The following is a 19,821-nucleotide window of genomic DNA, read 5'->3' on the forward strand; positions in this document are numbered from 1 at the left end:
GATGATGAATAAAAACAATAATTCTATTTTCTCTTCTAAAACTACCACCATTTATTGAATTCCTACTATGTACCAGACACTGTACGAAGCACTTTATAGACATTATTCCTGTATCCTGAAAGGCAGTTCCTTAAGACCCTTTTTCACAGATGAAAAGCTGAGAACCAGAAAGATTAACGAAGTAGCCCAAGGTCACATAGCTAGTAAGAGGCAGAGCCTCACCTTTACTGAGAATAAACTCATTTCTATGACATACTAACTCCCACATAATATAAACAATATAGTTAAAGAACTTGCTCATTATTTTAAGTGGAAAAAGTCAACTGAGCCTTATGAAACTTAAATACATAGTAGCTTAATGGAATGCTTGAAAGAAGCTTGAAATAAACATATTTGTATGGGGAAAACTATTTCATGTACCTATATTCATGGCCCAAATGACTGTACTTTTAAAAGCCACCATATCTTAATGTAATGAGACTATTTATAATCTGATGATAAATTTAGGAGGTCTGCATGATCATGATTACTTCATTCTTTCAAAATAGACTTCTTCTGCTTGCTGCATTTTCAATTAAATGTGGTAAAAGTGGCAGGATATATGTAAGTCCTCTGTTTATCAAGAAAAGTAGGGCATTTTATGGACTCTCACAATGGCACTCCAGTGAACTTTACCAAATGCTGCCATTCTGAATGGATTCTTTAAGAGTTAATAAATAAAATCTCCCCAAACTTCAAAACCTATTTATCTTCACCAGTAATGGTCAAAGAATAAGAAATTAAAAAAGCATCTCCAGTATAATGGGAAATGATGCATCAATCTGTTTTATGCCAGAAACCAAAAGTCTTGAATACCATTACTAAACCAAAACTCATCTGAAATATGAAAGCTCCTTTTCACTGTTTAAAAAAGTTTCACATTTCAATGTCCACTATCTTTTTTTTTAAGTCAGGTTTTGAAAACCATATTCTTATTTTTAAAATCACAATCAACGTCTGATGCTACCTGTGATAGTAGAGTAAGGAAAAGTGAGGGTTGCATTAACCAGGGAATTAGAGGACCTCAAATCCAGACCCACTACTAACCAACTAAGTGGCCTAAGCCAAGCTAATCATTTAACTTCTCTGGACCTCACTACTTCTTTCCATCGTTAAAATGATGGTTTTAGATGTAAAGCTCTCTAAGGTCTCTTCTAGCTCTAAAATGCAACGATTCAGTGAGATTCTTTCAACTTACTTCTGTTCTAAAAACATTAAGTGGTTTCCCAGGACAGCAATCTTCCCTGACTTTATCTTCTGCTTCAGAGGCAAACTTGACTTCTATGTGTTCTAGCTAAGTAGAGGGGAAAGATGGAAGTCATTAGTATCACTTAATATGATTGGAATTAGTCATCACCTCATTTCACCAAAGAGCAAAACCAAGTTCTCCACTTATCATAAAATGGCCTGTGCAGTTTTATTATTTTCCATATAAACATTATATGAAACCTATCATCAAGTATTTAACACTCATGTTAGATGCCTCATACATAGTATGTTATTTACAGAGTCATGTTTACCATCTTCTATCAGGAAATCTGGCATCTACCTGCTGCCTAAGAGAAAACAAAAATCAGTATAAAAGGCTTTCACTCAAATAAATGGAAAAACTCAGAAATGTAGCAAATTGCATATACCTGAATACAAGATGACCCTAAATAAAGTGTTCCCATTGTCCCAATGTAAATATCCAAGAAGTTTTTTGACCTCCATGAGTATATATGAACATTTAGAAATATACATAAAATAGATGTCTACTAATACTTTATTAGCCCATTTATAATTACATGACATAAAATGCTTATTTAGAAATGCGTATTTCTTCCATTCCTGTATTTCATAAAACAATTTTATTCAAACTCTAAACCTGCACTTTTTTATTTATTAGTGTTTTCATTATTACTAGAACCACTTTTTGAATCCTCTAACACAATTTCCTATAGAAAATTATCTTTCCTTCTGCCTAAGGTGAATGAGAGACAGCATTTTTAGAATCTATATATTAAATTGTCACTGGGGCAGGAAGATGGAATGGGGAGAAACTCAGATATGTGAAAGCTACTGGTAATGTTCTAGTTCCTGAGTTGGGCAGTAGATTCATGGATGGTGATTATATTACTAATCAAGAAAAAAAAAAAAAAAGTGCGCCTTAATGGTTTCTGTCCACCAATAACTGTTGCTTATAACCTGAGCAAAAATTCTACAACATATACTTTGTTTCCATATTTTGAATGTGAAAGGAAAAAGGAAGGTGAATTTTTTTCTCTAGGAAAACCTAGAACTAAGTTTAAATATTGAGTTCCCTTTAAATACAACTATCATATTTAATAGCTATTTACCTGACAATCAAAAACACAACATCAAACTCTCCATTTCTATGGGTAATTATCAAATTGGACATTTTCTTTTAAATTAGTCAAGAGCCAAGCTTCAAATTTTTTCAAACATAATAATGTTAAGGCTTCATGAATGCCAGTGTTCAAGGCACAACAAATGCAAAAGGCAAACTCAGTCCTTTTGCTTCATAATTTTAACCACACATATGAAAAAGTCCCACACCTTTTGATTACATACAACTAGATCTAGTATTTTTTTATGAAAGTTTCAGAAATGATGAAAAACAGCTTTTCCCTCGGCATCCATTTAAGAGCCACCAAGGATAACAAATGGCACTCCATGCATAAAGGTAATTAAACAAAGCTGCCTGTCTTTCTTCCCCTAGACGTTGCCAACATCCTAAAAACAAAAACAGCATAGGGAGAACACGACACTGCTGGGGTGAGGTGGGGGGGGAGTCTATTGAGAACGTCACCTCAAAGTGATGACGCAGAACTGACAGGGTGATATGTTGCCAAGACGGATAGTTCTTCGCCACATAGATGGTGCAATGTGAAGGTTTCTGAGGGAGCTGCTTGTCAGTCTTCTACAGGGCAGAAGAAAGAAAAAACATTTAATCACTTTCATATACACCAAAAATGAAAGAACCCTCTGCCAGTATATAGCACTACTGCCTTTAACGTTAAAAACTATGCATACAATAGAACTGCATTAGAAATGAAAATAGCCCTACATTAGCAATGAAAATGGCCCTAAGGAAAGTTGTCTTTATTTTCATTACTATTAAATGTTATTTGACCAATAACTTTTAAGGAATGACATTAAAAAAAAAAAAAAAGACTTCACCTTCCCTTTAGCTGGTATCATATAGTTCTTGAGTCGCAATCTAAGGTCGTGTGCTACTTCCATGAGATACTGTGAGGAGCGTATCAAGCTTTCATCCACAGGACCTGCCAGAGGCCATGAAGCATTCATAACTGAGTCGGGCTTTAAAAAAAAAAAAGGTTCAGTGAGATTAGACAACACAACTATTTTATGATTCTTGGTTACAGTTTCATACCAAGACATGGTGTGTAACTGTGTGCTCAAAGTTCAAACCTGACTACATATAACACGCGTCCACAGACCCTGATCTAATGTTCCCTAGAATTCAAGCTGTGAAGTCTGACTCTACATTCTTAATTAGCACCCATTTGTACAAGCATATTGATACCCACACACATATGCTCACTTTCAAAGAAAATTATGTAATGCTAATTGGCCTAAATTTAATCTTTGTTATATAAATTATGCATACTCTCAGCTTTTATCCTACTAATACATCCAGTACTGAAAGTATGGCTATTTGGAATATATATCATGAGCACATTTTTGCATTGTTCACACACTGAAAAATACAAAAGAGCTTGGCTAATAACGCTGGAAAGGAGTTATTAAACCAGCCAATCTGTTTTTCTGTAAGCCTGGGAGAAATAAATTTATCTTCACAGTAAGAATGCTAATATAAAATCCCTGAATATGCAGCCCTATATATGCCAGGAATTTTATATAAAACAAGAATATGTATGCAAGTATATACTTCTATCTTTGTTTATAAGCAGCTCATAACAGTTATTTACATCTTTCTCAATATTTTCACCTTTCTAAACAAACAGTTGAGAAAACAGTATTAGTTATACCTGTATTCAAATACATTATAACATTTCCTAATAAGAATTAGGTGATAAACAACACGCACAAAGTCACATTATTAAAATATACAATAAAAATAAATAAATAATTTTTTTAAAAATTAAAAAAAGGGGGGCCTCCCTGGTGGCGCAGTGGGTAAGAATCCACCTGCCAATGCAAAGGACACGGGTTTGACCCCTGGTCTGGGAAGACCCCACATGCCACGGAGCAACTAAGCCTGTGTGTCACAACTACTGAGCCTGTGAGCCACAACTACTGAGCCCATGTGCCACTACTGAAGCCCGCGTGCCCAGAGCCCGGGCTCTGCAACGAGACAAGCCACCGCAATGAGAAGCCCACACACCATAATGAAGGGTAGCCCCCGCTCGCCGCAACTAGAGAAAGCCCATGCACAGCAACGAAGACCCAACACAGCCAAAAATGAATAAATAAAATAAATATATTTTTAAAAAATTTTTAATAAAATAAAATATATACACCGTGTATAAATTAAGGCATATATACCCGATGTAGCTTCAATTTAAGCTGCTGTAATAATTATGAGATAATGAACCCAATATTATTCTTGAAATACTCATTTTCAGTCTTTCTCTCTTAAGTAACATTATTATCCCAACATTTATTTAATGAGGCCACAATCAAAACCACCCAGAACATCTTAAATGCATAAAGCTACCTTTCCCAGGAGTGTCCAGATGTGCTCACACAAATGAGGACAGAATGGAGCCAAGAGAAGTGTCTGAACTTCAATAAACCGGAACACGAGGTCTCGGTGCATCCCTTCTATGGCCAATTCACGGTACTTATCTTTCGCAGCCTACAAAATTTGGAGTTATTTACCATTTCTCTCCCCCACTTCTTTAAAATAAAATTATAGGAAAAAAAACTCAGTATCTCTATTTTAATGCATTTTTAAGTATTTAGTCTTTTAAAATTCCATAATAAACTTTAGTAAAGGTTTTACTTTATTTTTAACAACCTGAAAATAAATGTGTATCAATCCTTAGGTTAAAAACAATAAATTGTTTAAATTTATACATCTTTGATAATCTTTGCTATTAAGCATTTCTTTTTAAGCACTTCTTAGCCATTTAGGGTTCTTTAGGGGGCGCTGTTTGTTCATGTCCTTTGGTAATTGTTCTTTGGACCATTAGTATTTTTTTGATGGGCTTGTCAAAATCCTGAAATACAGACTGTAAATAATTTTCCAGTTAACTGTGTATTTTTAAGATGATTTCAGTTATGATTTTCTTATCTATGTTGGCAAATTCATCAGAACTTTTTTGGTTGTTCCTTTCTTTTGTTTTTATGATTAGGAAATCTTTTTTCAATTCTAAAATCAAATAAATGTTCACTTAGCCCTGTTTTTCAGAAAAAAAAAAGTAAATCAATCCTAACAAAAGGATAATGCAGTTTTATACTGATTCTCAAGAAAATCTGAAAAAGACATTTTGCAATGGACATAAAAGATGAACAATTTAAACTGTGTACTAAGGGTGAATGCTCAGTAGCATGTATTAATAGCATCAAATCAAAAAGGCTGTAAATATGACACACTGCTATGCTCAGCACTTATCCTTATTTAATCACATCTCTGAAAACCAAGTTACATAAATCCCAATGTGATATTTTACAAAACTGACTGAGGAAAGCTACATTTTTACTTTAAGCACTTGAACTGCCAAACTTGAGGATATGCTGACACCTTGTGGAAAACCTCAGAAAATGTTTGCTTTCAAACTAATAGCAATTAGTTACAATTATGCCTTTGTTTTTCATCAACTTTAAAATGTTTTCCTGGAAAACGTGTCTAATTTTTAGATTTAACCTCTTTATTAACCCACAGCTCAACTAGGAATAGAATTACTTACATTAAAGAGACATAATATAAAAAGTACCCAAGAAAACTATTTAAAATCACAATGTATTGAATATTTTACAAATTTTCAGTCTCCACTTAAGATGAGTTATAATGCTACAGCAGGAGGAGAAAAAACAAGAAATACATCATATTGACACTGACGTATTTTATAGCTACGAAAAGAATAGCCTACCTGAAACTCAAAAAAACCTGTTTTCAAAGCTTCTTTAAACATCATCTTTTCATAGTTTTGATCTGTTTTTATAATGCCTGCATTCATTTCACTATTGAATAGGAAAAAAAAGGTAATTGAGTTTAAAGGCAAGTACATATATATAGGTATAAAAAACTTCCACACATACTAATAAACATTAAAATGAGAACAATGCATGAAACATTTAAGACTGCTCAACCACAAAACCATCTTTGTATTCCTCAAAACTAACCACTGCAGCCTCACACTGTCTATCCACTCTTGAGTATTGTTGTAACACTACTTAGGGCTCCTGTTTATGACAACACAGTTAACCACATGCTTGTTTAAAAATTCCTTGATGGTCACCCTGATACCAAAACCAGAAAAGATACTACAAAAAAAAGAAAATTACAGGTTAATATCACTGATGAATATAGATGCAAAATTCCTCAACAAAATACTAGCAAACACAATCCAACAACACATTAAAAGGATCATACACTATGATCAAGTGGGATTTATCCCAGGGATGCAAGGATTCTTCAATATACGCAAATCAATGTGATACACCATATTACCAAATTGAAGAAGAAAAACCATATGATCATGTCAATAGATGCAGAAAAAGCTTTTGACAAAATTCAACACCCGTTTATGACCAAAAAACTCCAGAAAGTGGCCATAGAGGGAACCTACCTCAACATAATAAAGGCCATATATGACAACCCCACAGTCAACATCATTCCCAATGGTGAAAAATTGAAAGCATTTCCTCTAAGATCAGGAACAAGAAGACAAGGATGTCCACTCTCACCACTATTATTCAACATAGTCTTGGAAGTCCTAGCCACGGCAATCAGAGAAGAAAAAGAAATAAAAGGAATACAAATTGGAAAAGAAGAAGTAAAACTGTCACTACTTGCAGATGACATGATACTATACATAGAGAATCCTAAAGATGCCACCAGAAAACTACTAGAGCTAATCAATGAATCTGGTAAAGTTACAGGATACAAAATTAATGCACAGAAATCTCTTGCATTCCTATACACTAATGATGAAAAATCTGAAAGAGAAATTAAGGAAACGCTCCCATTTACCAGTGCAACAAAAACAATACAATACCTAGGAATAAACCTACCTAGGGAGAAAAAAGACCTGTATGCAGAAAACTGTAAGACACTGATGAAAGAAATTAAAGAGGATACGCATATACCCAAAGAAAACCATAATTCAAAAACACACATGCACCCCAATATGTATTGCAGCACTATTTACAATAGCCAGGTCATGGAAGCCACCTAAATGCCCATCAACAGACAAATGGATAAAGAAGTTGTGGTACATATATACAACGGAATATTACTCAGCCATAAAAAGGAACGAAATTGGGTCATTTGTTGAGACGTGAATGGATCTAGAGACTGTCATACAGAGTGAAGTTAAGTCAGAAAGAGAAAAATAAATATCGTATATTAACACATATATGTGGAGCCTAGAAAAATGGTACAGATGAACCAGTTTGCAGGGCAGAAGTTGAGACACAGATGTAGAGAACAAATGTATGGACACCAAGGAGGAAAGTGGCGGTGATGGGGTGGTGGTGTGCTGACCTGGGAGATTGGGATTGACATGTATACACTGATGTGTATAAAATTGATGACTATTAAGAACCTGCTATATAAAAAAATAAATAAAATAAAATTTAAGAAACAAAAAAATTCCTTGATGGAAACTTTATTAAGAAGCCCAAAATGCAACATGAAAATAGCTTTACTAAGGCTGTAGTCAGGTTTAATTGTTGCATTAAGTTAGAATGGGCATCATCAGAAAATCTACAAACAACAAATGATGGAGAGGGTGTGGAGAAAAGGGAACCCTCTTGCACTGTTGGTGGGAATGTAAATTGATACAGCTACTATGGAGAACAGTATGGAGGTTCCTTAAAAAACTAAAAATAGAATTAGCATATGATCCAGCAATCCCACTACTGCGCATATACCCAAAGAAAACCATAATTCAAAAACACACATGCACCCCAATATGTATTGCAGCACTATTTACAATAGCCAGGTCATGGAAGCCACCTAAATGCCCATCAACAGACAAATGGATAAAGAAGTTGTGGTACATATATACAACGGAATATTACTCAGCCATAAAAAGGAACGAAATTGGGTCATTTGTTGAGACGTGAATGGATCTAGAGACTGTCATACAGAGTGAAGTTAAGTCAGAAAGAGAAAAATAAATATCGTATATTAACACATATATGTGGAGCCTAGAAAAATGGTACAGATGAACCAGTTTGCAGGGCAGAAGTTGAGACACAGATGTAGAGAACAAATGTATGGACACCAAGGAGGAAAGTGGCGGTGATGGGGTGGTGGTGTGCTGACCTGGGAGATTGGGATTGACATGTATACACTGATGTGTATAAAATTGATGACTATTAAGAACCTGCTATATAAAAAAATAAATAAAATAAAATTTAAGAAACAAAAAAATTCCTTGATGGAAACTTTATTAAGAAGCCCAAAATGCAACATGAAAATAGCTTTACTAAGGCTGTAGTCAGGTTTAATTGTTGCATTTTAAACAACTGACATTGGATTAAATATATATTCCTTACACTACCTCAGGCCCTTCATAATTTGGCCTAATATGGCCCCAACTTGTTTGATCTCCTACTTCTGCCCTCCACATACTGTACACTTCAAATAAATACCATACTCTTTCTATGGCTTTCTCCTCTCCTTCAAAAATTAGGTTTACTTTTCAAGAAACCCAGAACTCACATGCCATCTCCTCTAATTTCCCTCTATCCCTACTATTGCACTTATAATTGGTTGGGTAAGTGTTTTTCTCTCCTGCTAGACTGCAATGAAGGATCAAGTTTTATTCATCTTTGTAATACCAGTGCTTCGTATGTTTCTGATACAAAAAGACTGATAAATGTTTTTTGAAGGAAAAAAGAAAAGACAATTCTTTTCCTTTAACCTGCTTTTCCTTTAACCATTCCACCCTCCTCTAATGCAAGACAGCATGGTAAAATGGTCATGAGAATGGGCTTTGGAGACAGAAACAAATTCATATCCCAAGTCTGAAATTACCAGCTTTGAGACATTTAATGAAATACTTAATTTTTCTAAGCTTCAATTTCTTTAACTATAAAATAGAGCTAATAATATCTTTATCATATAAAATTGCTAGAAGGCTAAAATCAGATAATGGTTGCAAAGTAATTAGCATAGTACCTGGCACAAGTAAGCTTTCAGTGAATAGTAGTTATTATTAACATCTAATTTATTTAATGAGGAAAAAAAAGAAAACTTAAAAATACAGCAGGACTAAGCAACTCTAAAGTACAAAGTGGTTGAGGTCCATAGATTACCTGGCGAAAACTCTATCATTGAAGGTGTTGGCAGGACCACTTCTTAGGCTATCCCAGTTGGCAACCATTTCTTTCACCCATTCCACCCAGGTGTACAGACGGAGAATACCTGCATCTGCCATGGTTTCCACAAAGTTAGCATCTTCAACAGTGTCACCAGCATCAGCTAGAGCCAAGCGCATTCCTGGAAGAAGAAAAAAAAAAATCAATCGATGATTTAAAAATGAGGTTACTGCATATCAACTACATATCCAGTTGAGTACACTGCCAAGCCTACATATAAATTAAGAAATAACAAATGCTTTAAAGGACTGCATATATCAACAGCAAAAATAAAGATCACCAAAAGTAGAATCCATAATGATGTTGCTAAAATATTTGAATTTTTCTCTATTGATTTGCATACACTTAGCATCAATATGTGTTTCTTCTCAGGCATGTTGAGTTAATGAGATAAAGTGATCTTTAATGAGGCAGAGGGAAAAAATGCTAAACTGGGGAAAGATACCCCTATCAACATCTCAGCCTCATTTATAGGTAGCAAAATATTATTGTATTTTAATGCATTAAGAACACACAGAAGTGGGCTCCCCTGGTGGCGCAGTGGTTGAGAGTCCACCTGCCGATGCAGGGGACACGGGTTCGTGCCCCAGACCAGGAAGATCCCACATGCCGCAAAGCGGCTGGGCCTGTCAGCCATGGCTGCTGAGCCTGCGTGTCCGGAGCCTGTGCTCCGCAACAGGAGAGGCCACAACAGTGGGAGGCCTGCGTACCACAAAAAAAAAAAAATAAGAACACACAGAAGTGCCTTATGTGCACAAATACAGATTTTCTTAGTCCTAAAAGCAGATTCTTCCAACTTTCCTACAAACGAAATACGACTTTTCAACCAAAATCTTCCATTCTAAAATATTGAAAAAAATCATCAATAAGAGTCTAAGTAAATTACAGGACATCCTTACAATGGAAGACTATATTGCTGTAAAAGAGTGAGGTAACTCTTGTGTATCAACATGAAGTGATCTCAAATATGAACTAAGTGAAGAAGGCAAATTTCAAAACAGTATGTAGGGTATATGCTACCATCTGCACCTTAAAGGAGGAAATGAGAATATGTAACATCAAGTTATGTATGCATTAAACATCTTTTACAATACACAAGAAGCTGAACACATTTTTTTAACTTTTTATATTGAAATAATTTTACAGTTACAGAAAAGATGCCAAAGATGAGAATAAACATATACCATTTACCAGACTCTCTTAATGTTAACAGCTTACATAACCAGTTTCAAAAGCAGGAAGTTAACATTAGTATGATACTATTAACTGAACTACAGACTTTATTCAAATTTCACCAGTGCTTCCTCTAATATCCTTCTCTGTTCTAGGATCCAATCCAGAATTCCACCTTGCATTTGACTGTCGTATCTCCTTGGTCTCTTCAAATCTGTGACAGTTTCTCAGTCTGTCCTGGACCTTGACTTCTGATGAACAGTAGTCAGGTATTTAATAGAATTTCTCCCAACTTGGGTTTGTCTGATGTTTTCTCATGATTAAACTGATGTTATGAACCTCTGGCAAGAATATCACAAAAGAGATGCTGTGTGCCTTTCTCAGTGCATCATTATCAGGGAGGTAGGTAATGAGGAAAAAAAACTTAAAAATACACCAGGACTAAGCAACTCTAAAGTACAAACCTAAGCAACTCTAAAGTGCAAACCTTCCTCACTTGGTCAGGTAGACTGCCTGCCAAGTTCCTCCACTGTAAGGTTACTGTTTTTCCCTTTGTGATTAAGAAATATCTTAGGAGAGATACTCTGAGAATATGCAAATAATCTTTTTTTTTTTTTTAACTTTCACCCATTCATTTTGGCAACCACTGATGGATCTTGTCTGTGACAATATTACTATGATGTTTGTCTAATGGTGATTTTATATTTCACTCAGTCCTTCTACTTTATTACTTGGAATTCTTCTGAAAGGAAGAACAGTCCCTACTCCACTTATTTATTTATTCAATTATTACTATACATTCATATGGATTCATAAATATTTAATTTATTCACTGGGTTATAATTCAATACTATCATTATTTACTTTGTTTCCTAAACTGCTCTAGCGTGGACAATTGGGAGCCCCATCAGGTTGGCTCCTGTGCCCTTTCAAACTGTCCCCATCCTTTTTTAAACATTTCCTTACTTTCTGGCATCATAAAATGTTCCATGCTCATCTTGTATGTTCCCTACTCCAGCCCTCAAATCAACCCTTCTCCTAGGAACCCTAGTTCCTTTTATAGGAGAATGGTATTTGGAAACCAAGATCTGAATGCCAGGTGTTTCATTACCCATGGGCTCTCTCAGCAGAAAGAACTAGAAAAATAAATGCATGTATACTAACCCACACATAAATCTATGTTTATTTTTATATCTGTCTGTATGTAAAATAAAACCTGTGAGTTCATACTGATGTTGCCAATTTCAATCCAACACCACAGGGTTCATTCTAGCATTTCCTCTTGACCGATTTATAGCTTCTGACAATGAGCTCTCATCTATAATATATTTACTTGTTAAATCCCAGTAAACCCATAAAAGTTTCAGAATTGTTAATCTACACCTCTTTAAAAGAAAATAACGACAGTATTTGTGCACAGTTCTTTTTGCCTTACTGTGTTCAGTCAAATTACTGTTTTTCTAAGTAACTTAGGTTAGTTCTTCCCCGTCCCCTTCAGTGCACTCTCAAACTATAGTAGCCATGATCAGCAAATGATCAGCCATGATGACCAAAGACTGGATTACATAAGAAATAACTGGTTCTTTCAGGTTAGACAGTGCATTTCTTCTCTTGACAAAGTAACAGTTAAATGGAAGAGTAATGAGGCCAGAGAAAACATATTTTTTGAAGAAATGAATGCTCCTAGGTTCAAGTCACTTATATGTATACCAAATATGGAGGAAATACTTTGAAAAAGGTTCCTACATACTTAAGATCTCTACAAACCAACTATTTTTTTTTAAGATTTTTTTTTTTTGATGTGGACCATTTTTAAAGTCTTTATTGAATTTTTACAACGTTGCTTCTCTTCTATGTTTTGGTTTTTTGGCCGCAAGGCATGTGGGATCTTAGCTCCCCAACCAGGGATCGAACCCACACCCCCTGCATTGGAAGGCGAAGTCCTAACCACTGGACCTCCAGGGAAGTCCCCCTACAAACCAACTCTTTAATCTTAGAAGTAGCATGAAATTAGGAGCAAACCAGGTAGCACTTACAGTGAGTTTCCTTTGAAAGAAGACTAATAATCTTAGCTTAAATCTGTTCCTAAAAAGATCAGATCAGCAATTCTTATGTTTTAAAAATTACGTTCCTGTACACAGAAAACATGAATATTTTAAAGTATCGGTAAAAGCGAAAGAGAAAAGCAATGAAACTGAAACAATGCTAACTTGCCTTCTGTAAACTGAGGAGAACTGGACACTATGCAACTGCAATAACAAAAAAGCATACTCACCATCGGCTGAATATTTGTCAAGAGCTTGGGTCAAAGTGAGGAAGTTGCCTGTGGATTTTGACATCTGAAAGAGAAAGTCAATGATCAGGCATTAGTAAGAATATATATAAATAAAATAAACCAAATCAGCCACATCAAATTAAATGGGTTGGCCACAATCAGATAAAAACCAAAAGGATCAGAAGCATGGAAAGGAAAAGATACCTTATATTAACTTTACAGAGGAGAAAACTGAAGTGACTTGTCTGAGTCACTAATCTAGTCAGTGACAAAGCTAGGACAGCATCTCCAGTCTGATACTCAGTCCACGGCTCTTTCCATTAACCAATACTGTCCCTTAGGAATTGGTTTACACACATGGATGATTCTACTATAACTCCGGAATACTTCAGCTGGTCATAAAGAAGAGCTTTAGGGCTTCCCTGGTGGTGCAGTGGTTAAGAATCCACCTGCCAATGCAGGGGACACAGGTTCGAGCCCTGGTCCAGGAAGATTCCCACATGCCGCAGAGCAACTAAGCCCGTGCACCACAACTACGGAGCCCGCGCGCCTAGAGCCCGTACTCCGCAACAAGAGAAGCCACCGCAATGAGAAGCTTGCGCCTCAACCAAGAGTTGCTGCAACTAGAGAAAGCCCCACTTGCTATAACTAGAGAAAGTCCGCGCACAGCAACGAAGACCAAACGCAGCCAAAATAAATAAATGAAAGAAAAATTAAAAAAAAAAACACAGAAGAGCTTTATAGCAATTAGAGTCATTCAGTAATGAATGGACAAGCTCATGAGGTCAAAATTAGGGTTTTAGGGAACCTCCTGTCATTAGGGTCACAACTGGCTACTCAAGCTGTGCTCTGCCTGAAGGCAGCACAACTAAGGAGGAACTGTGCCCAGCCTAGCAATCTTTACTATTTAAAAAATGTTTATGTTTTTGTAACTTTGCTGATACCAAAGAGAGGTGGTCATTCTATCAATTTTCTACTATATGGCAGTAAAATATTTTGTTCTAATAAAATGAGTATAATGTACATATAGCACAACAATGTGGAGACCAAAGGAAATGTCATGTTATAACAGGATTCCTATTTATATACTCACATATACATACACCCATATACACACATACATATAAATACATATATGGTTCACTTTGACCTACAAAGAACAAATGAGTTTGATAATCAAAAGTCCTTGTTGGGGCTCCCCTGGTGGTGCAGTGGTTGGGAGTCTGCCTGCTGATGCAGGGGACATGGGTTCGTGCCCCGGTCCGGGAAGATCCCACATGCCGTGGAGCAGCTGGGTGTGTGAGCCATGGCCGCTGAGCCTGCGCGTCCGGAGCCTGTGCTCCGCAACGGGAGAGGCCACAACAGTGAGAGGCCTGAAGTCCTTGTTGATTTAACAAAATCTATAAAATAGCTATTTTTCAGCCTAATGTACAGATTACCTTACATGAACTTTTTTATTCCCTTTCAATATTAGGACACTGGTAAAAAATAACATCTCATTTTGCAATTCATATCATCTGCTATGTTTAAATCTATAACTATTTTCATTATGACATACCTATAGCAATGAATATTCTTTTACCATTAATATTCCATCAGATGTAGCAAGATTCACTGGTTGGAACAAATCCAACTTGTTGAAATTGTTATTAATGAGAAATAAATAATATTGTAACTTAATTTTTTTTGTTTAGTTGAGGAAGGGTGCCCCTTTCTAATGTACACAAAATCATCATGGGGGAAACAAGGGCTTGTCAAGAGGTTGGCATAACTCCTGGTGAGGATATTGAATAATTAGGTGAAGTCTTATGTAGCATAAAAAAAAATCATATATTGAATATATTAGTAGTGGTAATGAAAAAGGGAAGTTGCAGTAGTATGGGGAGAGAGATACCATCTGGAAAGAAGCATTAAATGACATTTTAAAATCCTATAAACTCCAAAATTCTATTATTCTAATTTAGTGGCCAGTCACAGTATAAAGCAAAAACCACCAAATTATTTTCTCAACTTAATGAGAAAGGTATTGTTGGGTCACAATGCTAGGATCTTTACATTTCCTGTCCCTTTCTCTCTCTCCTCCCGTAAAAATTTGTGTCACCCTTTGCCACTCTAATACAAATGTTATAATAGGGAAGTTTTCCCCATCCCGCCTCTCAATTAATACTATCTACTCCACTCACTCAATTTTAAAATAAACTTCTCATTTACGCTGGTAGTCCTAAACATTTTAAATGGAAGATATTTAACTCTCTGATTTTCACATTCTTTATTTCTTTAAAAAGTACAACATCCTAAATCTGAAAAACTTTTCTGTAGCATTTTAACCTTTCAAGAGGCAATGAGCCTTACCTTCTCAGAGTTGAGGAGGAGATGTCCGTTTGCTCTCACAGCTACAGGCCATTTATCACTTGACAGGAAAATGTTTAAAGATAGAAAATAAAACTTAAAGATTATGGTTTAGGCTTAAAAATTTGAGGTAAATGCTAAAAGATTCATAAAAGATTGTTAAGGCAAATGTGCAAGGATATTAATTGAGTTCTGTTCATAACAGGAAACCAATGAAAGCAAGGAAAGTATCCATTAGTAAAGGACTGGTTATATTGATATAAACTATGGTACAGGAATACAATGAAATACTACGTAACTATTTTTAAAATACAGGCACAGCTATATATATAAAAATAAAAAGATCTTAGAAATATACTATTACAAGGAAAAAAACAGAATATTGTCTATAATGTGGCATCTTTGTATAAATTAAAAAATAAACAAGTATAGATATCTGCTGCTGGTATATGCATACATACATTTTCCAGAATAAATCACAAGAAAGCAGTAGCAGTAATGAGCTTTGGGAAATAGACTAGTATAGGGAAAAGGGTGAAAGTTCACTTTTAACTTTGTACCTTTATGAGCTGTTTGAATTTTCAAACTATGTACATATCATTCATTCATTCTAACAATGAGATCATGTAGAGGGTAATGTTAAGAGCAAGAGTTCTGGAGCCAGACTGCTGGGTTCTGCATCCCGGTTCTGCCATTGCTGGGTAACTCTGGGTGAGTCATTTTGAGCTCTCTATGCCTCACGAAGGTTCCTTGTCCGTAAAAACGAGGATATTACAGACCTTCCCCGAAAAGTTGTAGTGAAAATTACACGAGTTACTAAAAGTGATTAGAAGAGTGTCTGACAAAAGCACTTGAAGCTACTACTTATCTTTAATTTTTAAAACCCTAATACATGTCCAAAACTTGATGCAAGGGGATAAATATTCAACTATATTACTAACAAGTACTTCTGAGACACCTGATATCTCCAAAAACACATTTTAACCAATAGAGAAAAATAACTGGATGACAAGAACCACATCGTATTTATTTTATTCCTCTCCTTCAAAATCTCCCTTTTATTCTTGAGTAAGAAAATGTAATCTCATTCTAAATGCAATCTCATCCTAAATACAGAAAGTCCCATGAGATCGCTTTGGTTTTACAAAATAAAATTTGAACAGTGGAAGGGGTTTGTTTCTTCAGCTACTTGAGGACAGGAGGAAAAGGCACAGAGACATGTCTAGATCAAGAGGGAAGATGATAGAAGGATTACTCTTGAGCACATGGTATTAAAAAACGTATCTTTGACCCAGATTCTAGTCAGAACATCACTACTTAATGCTGGAACCTTGGGGCTGTCAGCTCTAAAGGGATGTTTCCTTCCCATTCTAATGTCCTAGGCTCTGTCTGAAATCGCCTTTATTCCAGCATCTAACAGGTCAAATGAGTCATGTAACAGGTCAAGGGAATTACTGACAGAGTACCTGAAATGTGACATGCTTTGGTGGCCCAAGGTAGGTATGAAGATTTCTGGATATAACAGATAGGAGGAGGTGTGCTTTCTCCTTCAGTACATTTAATATAAGAAAAAGAATGTAACTGTTAAATCTAACTATACCCCCCCACAATAACATCTATATATTTGAAGCCACAAGGCACCCTTGTCAATAACCAATAAATTTAGTCTGCATCTTTTTCAGCACTCACCTTTCTTCTGGCCACATAGCCACATGATTATAAAGGAAATATGAAAGATGATTTGGAATAAGATCCTTGCCAGAGGCTCGAAGATCCACAGGATACCAGAACTCAAATTCCTGCTTTAACTGATCTAATTTTTCCTTTGGGATCTGAGTTTTAGGAAATGGAGCCTCCTTGAAGAAAACATAATCCCAAACTTCCTTGGTCATCTGCTGTGGTCTGTATTAAAATAAAAGAAACAAACAAACAACAACAACATATATATATATGTAATTTCTTTGAAAGAATCAGCATTCTAATCCAACCATGAAGTAGAAAATACTTTCTTAATGTTTTACAGTAACAAATGAGGACAACAGACTCCCATAAGAATGAAGAATGGATAACAGAGAAGGGGCTATTTATTACTTTCTTTCTCAGTTCAATGCAAAAAAAGCAAAAACATCATGACAAAATTCCACTAAATGAATTCTTATAAAAACTAATTATTAGAAAGAATTTTCTGGCTTCCCTGGAGGCGCAGTGGTTAAGAGTCCGCCTGCCAAAGCAGGGGACACGGTTTTGAGCCCTGGTCCAGGAAGATCCCACGTGCCACAGAACAACTAAGCCCGTGAGCCACAACTACTGAACCTGTGCTCTAGAGCCCGTGAGCCACAACTACTGAAGCCCGTGCGCCTAGAGCCCATGCTCCGCAACAAGAGAAGCCACCGCAATGAGAAGCCTGCGCAATGCAATGAAGATAGCCCCCCCCTCGCCACAGCTAGAGAAAGCCCAAGTGCAGCAACAAAGACCCAACACAGCCAAAAATAAATAAAAATAAAACAAATTTAAAAAAAAAAGAAAGAATTTTCAATACATAAATCAAAAGATCACCTCATGCTAACAAATTACATTCCTTCCCCTTATCCATTTACCAACCTGATGCCCAGTGGAGACTCTGTCTGTCCACGCAAGTTACCTCCCTGCAACAGATGTGCAACTGTGTAAAATGCCATGTAAATAGTGGAGTCAGAGAGTGATTCAATCAGCCACTGCTCATCCCACGGCAGACGAGTACCTGTGAGATAAAAAGAAGATAATTAATGCATGAGGAACCTAAGAGACACTTCATCTACAAAATTCACATTTTTAAGAGCAGGTCTATAGCACTGACAAAGCTACTTATTTAGGTTCTTAAATTTACTTGAATAATTAATATAAATAAACCAGTAAATTAAAAAAACAAAATGGTTGAAGCACTAGAAACTTTCTATTAAAAAAAAACTGCATCATAAAACCTATATGGGGGCTTCCCTGGTGGCGCAGTGGTTGAGAGTCCGCCTGCCAATGCAGGGGACACGGGTTCGTGCCCTGGTCGGGGAAGATCCCACATGCCGCGGAGCAGCTGGGCCCGTGAGCCATGGCCGCTGAGCCTGCGCATCCGGAGCCTGTGCTCCACAACGGGAGAGGCCACAATAGTGAGAGGCCCGTGTACCGCAAAAAAAAAAAAAAAAAAAAAAAAAAGCTACATGGGCATTAGATACTTCTACCACCAGGTAGATGGTAAGGGACCACATCCTAGTTTCCTTCACCCTCTAACCAAAACCTCTCACTTCCAATTCAGAAACACACTGGAAGAGAAGAAAAAAAGGTGAAGTTTTAATTTGCTGTGTAACTGGCAAAGTCATTCAAACAGAAAATTTTGAAGTTTGCTTACCTAAGCCGTAAGTTCTTGAGCAAGCATGCTCTTGCAGCCAATCTAAGGTAGCTTCAAAATTCCTCCTGGTCTCCTCACAGAACCTGGAGAGAGTAGAAGATAAAGTATCTCTCTTCACCTTCATTGTCTTCCATGTTTCTCATCTCCTTCCCTATCACTTTCTCCCATCTTACGTTTCCAGGTTCTTCAAGCACTGGGATGTCTGTTTTTTCCAGTTCTCTTCTCCATAATCCAAGTACCTGGGGGTGGACGAATTGATTAAAAAAGAAATCAAGGATAAGCAAAGTGACAGGAGGAAATTTCTTCTTGCTATAAGAAAAACTAACCACTGGTCACACAGGGCCACGACGCATTCATCTGAAGACCTGGACATAACTTGTTTCTCTGGTTCCATGTAAATATATGCATCTCCCTAAACGAAAGTAAATAAAAATATATCAGATATTATGTCAAGGCAATCTCTACTCCTCAAGGAAAAGAAAAGTAATATTTTAGAAAAAAAAAATGCTCTACCACCCATAACCAAAACTCCAGGTTTTCATTATGTCTTCCCTCTTCCCAGGGTAGAAGTTATCTGCTTTTCTTTCTGTATAACACTTGCTTCTGAAAAGGCATGCACCTTCATCAAATGGATCACCTTCTCTAGGTACAGCTTAATCCTTTTCAGAGTGAAAGATGTTTAACAGTTTCTAATGCTATGGTTTGAAGGTTAGGCTGCCTATGGCAGCCTTTTATTCTTGTTAAAATAAAAATATAAAGAGGAGGATATGGGGAGGGGAAAGGGTGAGCTGTGACAAAGCGAGAGAGAGGCATGGACATATATACACTACCAAACGTAAGGTAGATAGCTAGTGGGAAGCAGCCACATAGCACAGGGAGGTCAGCTCGGTACTTTGTGACTGCCTGGAGGGGTGGGATAGGGAGGGTGGGAGGGATGGAGATGCAAGAGATATGGGAACATATGTATATGTATAACTGATTCACTTTGTTATAAAGCAGAAACTAACACACCATTGTAAAGCAATTATACCCCAATAAAGATGTTAAAAAATATATATATATA

General features: G+C 36.3%; 1 protein-coding gene across 1 annotated transcript in view; it reads right to left on the reverse strand.

Annotated features, from left to right (window-relative positions):
- LARS1 (leucyl-tRNA synthetase 1) overlaps positions 1 to 19,821 on the reverse strand; it is a 62,392-nt gene that overhangs the window by 6,707 nt on the left and 35,864 nt on the right. Inside the window, exons 16-29 of the mRNA XM_024752493.1 lie at positions 19,085 to 19,170; positions 18,932 to 18,997; positions 18,759 to 18,841; positions 17,981 to 18,119; positions 17,069 to 17,281; positions 15,383 to 15,440; positions 13,031 to 13,094; positions 9,520 to 9,703; positions 6,123 to 6,213; positions 4,745 to 4,885; positions 3,223 to 3,363; positions 2,694 to 2,962; positions 1,589 to 1,595; positions 1,238 to 1,333 (exon numbers count right to left, since the gene is read on the reverse strand). Coding sequence (XP_024608261.1) covers positions 1,238 to 1,333; positions 1,589 to 1,595; positions 2,694 to 2,962; positions 3,223 to 3,363; positions 4,745 to 4,885; positions 6,123 to 6,213; positions 9,520 to 9,703; positions 13,031 to 13,094; positions 15,383 to 15,440; positions 17,069 to 17,281; positions 17,981 to 18,119; positions 18,759 to 18,841; positions 18,932 to 18,997; positions 19,085 to 19,170 — 1,638 coding nt within the window. The remainder of the gene's footprint in view (positions 1 to 1,237; positions 1,334 to 1,588; positions 1,596 to 2,693; positions 2,963 to 3,222; positions 3,364 to 4,744; positions 4,886 to 6,122; positions 6,214 to 9,519; positions 9,704 to 13,030; positions 13,095 to 15,382; positions 15,441 to 17,068; positions 17,282 to 17,980; positions 18,120 to 18,758; positions 18,842 to 18,931; positions 18,998 to 19,084; positions 19,171 to 19,821) is intronic.

Source organism: Neophocaena asiaeorientalis, unplaced genomic scaffold (assembly GCF_003031525.2).
Source record: "Neophocaena asiaeorientalis asiaeorientalis breed wild unplaced genomic scaffold, Neophocaena_asiaeorientalis_V1.1 scaffold204, whole genome shotgun sequence".
In the NCBI taxonomy this organism is placed as follows: domain Eukaryota; kingdom Metazoa; phylum Chordata; class Mammalia; order Artiodactyla; family Phocoenidae; genus Neophocaena; species Neophocaena asiaeorientalis.